The sequence below is a fragment of the Drechmeria coniospora genome, chromosome 01, assembly GCF_001625195.1.
Source record: "Drechmeria coniospora strain ARSEF 6962 chromosome 01, whole genome shotgun sequence".
NCBI lineage: Eukaryota > Fungi > Ascomycota > Sordariomycetes > Hypocreales > Ophiocordycipitaceae > Drechmeria > Drechmeria coniospora.
Window position 1 is genome coordinate 1,745,346 of NC_054389.1, and position 7,587 is coordinate 1,752,932.

A 7,587-nucleotide genomic window follows, 5' to 3' on the forward strand; every position below is an offset into this window, starting at 1 on the left:
TGCACGGCTCCTGTAAGTACTTGTGAATGCAAGTACTTTGTTGTCCCTGCACTGTACAGTGCCGAGCACATGTACTGACTCCGTACTTGCAGCAGATTCAAGTCGTGCCGAATGGGCCCGCCCTACCCACCAGCCCCGTTGTGAAACTGTGCATTGTGCGGAGGCTACTGGCACCTACAAGCACGCACACCAAAGAACTTGAATGCCCCTCTCCCGTGCAAGTACTTAGGTACTTGCGCGTACAAGCGTGGAGTGCTGTACTTGTACATGTATTACTGTACTCCCTGCTAATACTCCCTACACCTACGAGTACAACTATAGTACATGCCCTCGTACGAGTAGCGCACCTACTTGTGTGGTACATGTACACCTGCTGCTACCTGCACTGGTGCGGAGAATGGAGGCGAGCGGATCCTGTATTCCTTGTACTGCACTTGCTGTACTTACAGTACGGAGTACCTGCAAGTACTTTCGGCTCTGCAAATCTCATCCCTCCTCGGTTGCTACTCGCTACTCCCTGAGGCCCCCCCTCCCTCTCCAGTGCCTGCATCGCTGCCTGCCTTGCCGCACTGCAACCGCTCCCCGCAAAGTGGCGTGAGCCGCTGCCCTCTCTGTTTCCCTCCCCCCGTCGGCTCCGCGCTGCAGCCTGTTTGGCGCTCTTCAGGGCTCTCGTGCCCAAGTAGGTACAAGTGTACGAGTACGAGTACTTACGAGTGCTTGTGCGTGCAAGTGCATGTATACAGGTGTCGACGACGACTGTACCTGTGCAACGTATTCGCATGTACGGCGTACTGCACGACGACGTGTACACCGACGTTGTAATTTTTCATGTGCCACCCCCGAGGGGTACATGCCTCGATGTACTCCGCTCACCACCCTTCTCACCCCCCCCCCCTCCCCTCCCTCCCCTCCCCTCCCTCCCTCCCCCCTCCCTCCTCCCAACGCATGGCCTTAGTACCAACCCGGCCCAAGCCGCCCTTTAAAGCCATTCCCTCCCCCATCCCTCCCCAGAGAAAAAAAACGATTCCCCGTCTCCTCCAACTCGACACCGTCCACCACAATACGGCCGCACTCCGCTCGTGCGTCACACCTGCGAGGGCTTTTTTCTTCCCTTCTACACACACCACGACGCTGCTTGACACGCTCACTTCTGGCCCAACATTCTTCCATCGTTCGACCTCCTCTTGACCGCCACTCTCGTTGCCTCCCCTCCTCGGCCCGTTGAACCTCACCGACGTTGACAAGCCGGGACCGTTCGCTTTATTTCAACCTGGCCACACCCGGTCCGCCCACGACGAACGCAACGTCTCCGTCACATGCAACGAGCAAAGTCTGCAGTGGATTTTTCCAATCTGCTGAATCACTCGGCCCTCCCCGACGGCCACACCACGAGCAAGGCGAACCCGTCGCATAGACGAAAAGGCACGCACGTCGTCGACATGGCCAGCGCCGCCGTCACCTCGATCAAGCCCAACGGGCCCCTCCCCAGCGCCCAGTCGTCGGAGAGCACGGGCGAGCTGCCGCGACCCTACAAGTGCCCCCTCTGCGACAAGGCCTTCCACCGGCTCGAGCACCAGACGAGGCACATCCGCACGCACACGGGCGAGAAGCCGCACGCCTGCCAGTTCCCCGGCTGCAGCAAAAAGTTCTCCCGCTCCGACGAGCTGACGCGGCACTCGCGCATCCACAACAACCCCAACGCGAGACGCGGCCAGAAGGGGCACAACCACCACCAGCAGCTTCACCACCACCACCACCACCACCAGGGCCTGCCTCCGCACATGCACGCCGAGGGCATCATGGCGCCGCCGCCGGCCCCCAAGACGATCCGCTCGGCGCCCACGTCGGCCTTGGTCTCGCCCAACGTCTCGCCGCCGCACTCGTACGCGTCCTTTGCCCACCACCACCACGCGCACTCGAGCATGCACGGGTACAACCGCGGCGGCGACATTTCCATGCTCGCCAAGGCGGCCACGCAGGTCGAGCGCGAGACGCTCGCGGCCCCGGCCAACCACCACCACCACGGCTCGAGGCACCACCCCTACTTCCCCCACGCCCTGCCGACGCCGAGGATCCACCTGGGCGGCCTCTCGTCGTACCACATGTCCCGATCCCACTCGGGCGACGACCACGGCGACGACCACTACAGCGGCGCCCTGCGACACGTGAAGCGGTCGAGGCCGAACTCGCCCAACTCGACGGCCCCCTCGTCGCCCACCTTCTCGCACGACTCGCTATCGCCCACGCCCGACCACACGCCCATCGCGACGCCGGCGCACTCGCCGAGGCTGCGGCCCTTTTCGGGCTACGAGCTGCCGACGCTGCGAAACCTGTCGCTGCACCACAACACGACGCCGGCGCTGGCCCCCATGGAGCCCCATCTGGACGCCCCCCCCTTCCCGCCGACGCTCGGAGGGGGAGGCAACGTGTCCCGCGGCGCCGGCCTGTCCCTGACGGACATCATCAGCCGCCCGGACGGCAGCCAGCGCAAGCTGCCGGTGCCGCAGGTGCCCAAGGTGGCGGTGCAGGATCTGCTCTCGGACAACGGATTCGGCAACAGCGGCAGGAGCTCGGCGACGGGCAGCCTCGCGGGGGGGGATCTCGTGGACCGCGTCTAGGCGACGCCTCCGCACCCACCTCACGCAGCACACGACATGATGACACGGGAACAACATAGAGGAATAGAAAGAGTTGGCGCAAAACATGTTTTTTCACTTCGGCGTGGGTCAGATCCCCTACGCTTCGCCCAGAAGAGATTGGGCGGTCCTGGACGGTTTTTATAAACGACGACCGGGCAAGGAAGGCTTTTAGACACCATCACCTCTCCCTGGCGGATTACGGTTTTTTTTTGTTGTTTCCTTTTCTAGAGGGACGGTACGCGGGGGAGGGGAGACGGGGAGAGGGGAGACGGGGAGTAATTTGGATCCGATGCAATTGTCTGCCGCCGTGTTCAGCGTTGCCGGGAAGGGCAGCCTGAGAAGAAAGAGTGTTTGGCGAAAAGAGCATGGTTTAAAAGCGGTGGAGTGTGACTCGGAACCCCCCTCACTCATCGGTATCAAATTTAGTATCAACTCCTCGTTATGACTATCCATTGGCAACTCGTGTCGACCGCTGGCCGATGACAGACATGGGAAGTGAGCTTCGACGAGGCAAGCCGCCGGCGACTGGTGTGCGCAGCAGCGGCGAACGGCTAGGTGACGGCTGCCTAACCGCCCGCCCGCAAGCTGATGGCCGCCGCTCGGTCCTGGGGCCATGGAAAACCGGGTATTGGGGGTGGGGGCCAGGGTTGGCACTGGTTTCGGACGATGGTGTGCGAGATGATGTACCTGTACCAAGCACTCCGCAGGGAGTACGGAGCGCTGTACACTGCAAAACATCACAAGGCTCGGAGCACTGTGGTGCTACAAGTGCTGTACAGCCAGCGCAGGTGGCACAAGCAGGACCGCTGGCGCGACCGTACCTGCAAGACACCTACCTAGTACAGTGGTACGACGGCACGCCGTTGACTTTGCCGACGGCGGACAAGGCGCCACGCATGCACAACCAAGGTCAGGTCAGCTTTTGCCGGCGGGCGCCTACTTGCCTCTGTCGTCACAGGTTGGATGGACGCCCATCTGCGCCCGGAACCATGACCGACGCGCGGTGATGCTGGCCCCAGCCCGAGAGCTGAAAGGCCCGAAATGAACCCGACGTCCCTCCTCCACGAATCTCGTAGTTGTACGAGCCCTCCGTGCTCCGTACGGTACGAGTATCCCCGACGTACCACCTACAGCACCGCAGGTACTCCGTACAGCACGCAAGTACTGTACGTACTTACTCGCGCACGCCTGAGTGGCCGTCCTAGCCAGTGCGGCTTCCACTTCCGAGCCGGCCGGGGCAAGGGAGGCTGGACGCATCATCCGCCCCACGGGGGGGGAGGGGAAAGAGATGGAGTGCCATGGGTCCACGGACCTACGGAGCAGCCATACCTACAGCACCTAGTACTTAAGTACCTGTCAAGTACAACGGAGTACAGTACACTTACCACAGGTACCCCTACAGCGCTGCGCGACACACTGGTACTCGCTCTGTGCTGGGAGGTAATTACAACGTTACGAAATAGTGCAGCACCAGCAACCGCCGTAGGTGCTTGCGCCACACTGTACTCGCTCCGTAAGGTGCAGTGCATTCTCTGTTCTGCAGAGGTCTCCCCACATGCACCATCATTGTAGCACTCACCACCAACAATACGACACCTAGGCCCAGGGCAAGCAAGTATCATGTGCTAGGTACGTAGCGAGCACCGCTTTGGCGGAACGAGCAGCGCCTACGTACAAGCTCTACCAACTTGGCGCGTGTGCCTTTTGTTGACCAAACGCCGGCTGTCTCTTTGCTGGCCGGCTCACAGGCCGGTGCGTCGCGGGGTAGCATCGTTGATTTGATGATGATGGATGCCCCGCAAGGCAGAGGGAGTTGGCGGTTGTTGGGAGGAGGTACGGAGTACTTGTACAAGTAGATGTACATGTACAAGTAGATGTGAGTAAGTACATGTACGGAGTACTGTAACCTGTACTTACATGTGCTCCGTATTAGGTGTACGGAGTACTGTAATATTAGTTCCATTCTGTACTCTGTACTTGTACTCGCTTGTACTTACAGTACAGTTGAACGTAGTACTTGTACTGTACATGTACATACAGTAGGTGTGCGCGAGTCGAGTGCCAATCCATAATTATGGGGCCCGAAAGATAAGGTGCCCATCGATGTGCGATTTGCCCCCCTTGATTGTTTGGTGCCCATCTCTCATGCAGAGACACCAAAGTGAAGGGCCACCACCGAGCAGGCAGAATGGAAGGGCCGGCATGATAAGCATGGTTCCGGCGGGCTGATGGTTGCCTCGTCGATTGCCATTAGTGTTGTGCCACCTCGTACGGAATCCCATTCGCCATGCGGCACCGCTGCACTCCGTACTCCGTAATTACTTGTACTTACAGCGTGTATTTGCTGACTGACCTTGGCACCAGGTACCCAGTACTTGGACGAGAACGAGAACGCGCACGACAGGTCTGGTATGCGGTACACCTACCAGCCCAGTGCATTCGCACCTGTGTCGAGCAGTGGGCTTGTGCTCCGTAATCCTTGTGCAAGCCCGCTTGTCCAGGTACTCCATTCCATTCATACTAGGTAATTACTTACTTACTAAGGTAGTAGGTACGGTGATGCTTCAGGGACCCGTACTGTAGGTTAGTACTTTGTACTGTAGTTGTACATGGCACGCCACCCGCTCGACAGTGACGGCACTCTTCGCCGTTCCTGTTCCCACGTGCGCGGAATGCGGGCGGACCCTCCTGAGCCCGCATTCCTTTCGCAGGGTCAGTGGGCTGAACAATACCAGGACCCCCGATGCATGCCGTACCGTACCTCCATGGACTCCTGTCATGATTCAATCGTCGGAGATGAAGCGCAGCCTCTCAGCCGGCCGGCTGCTCGGCTGGATGGCACGCTGACGAGGAGGCCATGTCATGAACGCGACAGAGGACCAGGCGCGCATCCCACAGGTGACAAAGATGTGCGAAAAGGTAATTACAGGCACGAGCAGCACGCGCTCCGTGCATAATCAGGGTGTGAGACTCGTTGCAGGTACAACATACTCGCCGTTGGCAAGCGGCTTCGACAAGCAGCAGGTTGTGCGCCGTTTCACATAGCGGGTGGGTGGTGGTGGTGCCTGGGCCGAACGAGTTCTCCGCGGCACCACCTTCCCCGTACCCCATTCCCGTACCCCGGCCCCGTACTTCGGTACTTGGGGCCCCGAGGTACCTGCGGCCACCCACCAATACCGCACATGCATCTACAGTACTGTACAGTCCAAGTATAGGTAGGGTGCTAGGTACTTGGGCGGGCGCTAGAGGTACCTGGCAGGGAGGCGATGCCCTGCGACGCGGTACCATTGCAAGTACGGAGTACAGCATACTGCCTCCGTGCATGCCCTTCCATAGTACAGTACTGTACCAGTGGACCATTGCACCGCACCGTGTCCCAGGCGGACACCTGCATACAGGTACGCTTGCGCGTGCAAATGTGCAAACCGTAGGTGTAATACTTGTACTTGGGACCGGTACAAATTTGCGCCGTGACATGTGCATGCGAGTTCGAGGTAATGCTCTCCGTAATTCCAGCACATGCATGCCCATGTACGAGTAGGCAGGCGTAGGCGTAGTATCCGTCAGCGTGTCGTACGCGCCGAAGAGTGAATCACAATGCCCGCAATGCCGTGCCGTTCTGACTCCTGCGCAAACCCGAATCTTGCTCCATTATTGTTGCACGCATGTGCGACCGGGCTGTGAATGCTCCCCGGGGGGAGCGCATGCTCATTTCAGGGAGCTCTGCCTGTGTTGGATATGGCTTGCAGCCGCTCTCGCCAATGTTGTGCTCAAGTACATGTCAACGTACAACTAATTATTGCTGCACCCCGTAATGTACGTACGTAAGTGGAGAGTGCTAGGTACTACCCACAACCAGGTACCTACAATTACAAGTGCTGGCAAGTACTTGTAGGCGTACAGTGGACGGTACAACTACCTGAACGGCTGAAGAACCCCCAGACTGCATGGGGTCGGGGGAAGGATGGGGCGATACGACATCCACCACCCGGGTCGGGCAGGCCCTGCCATGTGCAGCTGTCGTCATGGATGGACCGTCGTTGTGATATCAGGGTTGCCTGCTGCGGCGGTAGATGATAATACTCGGGTACCCAGTACAAGCATTACTTGTACAAGCAGATATTATTGGTAGGCGGATAGCGTGGCTGGGATGTGGACGACGGTGACTGGAGTCGGCACCGCCGAGACGCCAGCGGATACGAGGTGTAAGTACTGCACGGAGTATTACTGTAAGAACTTAGCCAAGTACATGTACTTGCTGTACCTACAGGTATTAAAATATTCTCATGATTAGCTACATGTTACGGAGGATCTGGTGGCAAAAATGTCGATTCAATTTGTAGGAGTAGCGCTACCAAACCTGAATCGTCACTTTTGTCAAGTGACTGTAGTAGGTACAGCATTACCTACAGTACATAATTATTACCGTACCCCAACTAAGAACAGTGCTATACCGTGCGAGACTAGATGTGCTTGCAACTAATACAGGACTACACAGTGGGTTAGTACAGTACAGAGGCGATTTCTTGTCATCATAGTATTATTACCTCGTTCCTTGGCGCGGACCAAGTCAGTGTACGCGCATTCACCTGCGTACAAACACACCAGCGCGTGCCGCTACATCCACCGTACTGTACTTGTACGCATGGACGATGATCCAAAATTAGGGACTTGCTTGCTACTGCAAAACTTTGGCGCAAAAATATCTGCGGCACACACGCACGCATGGGTGGGGGCGGAGGGAACACTTTGGAATGAGCCAGACGTCAGATCTGTCAGAGTCATCGCTTCTGGATTCGACGAGGGTGTGCCCAAAAGGAAGGCGATTGTTCCTTCGGGAATTTGGGCCAAGAATGACGTGACTCGTACCATGACATGGATGTGGCACAGAATACTCATACTCTTTCCAGTACGCCTCCATTAATAATACTCCGTGCACTTTCCGTCC

The 7,587-nt window shown here is 58.1% G+C and overlaps 1 protein-coding gene across 1 annotated transcript; it reads left to right on the forward strand.

Annotated features, from left to right (window-relative positions):
* Positions 1-1,439: 1,439 nt before the first annotated feature.
* Positions 1,440-2,618, forward strand: DCS_00483 (CRR1 protein; the record flags this gene model as incomplete). The annotated part of the gene is made up of 1 exon (XM_040797822.1): positions 1,440-2,618. One exon carries the CDS (start codon positions 1,440-1,442, stop codon positions 2,616-2,618), a length of 1,179 nt encoding a protein of 392 aa, XP_040658705.1.
* Between the last annotated feature and the right edge of the window lie 4,969 nt (positions 2,619-7,587).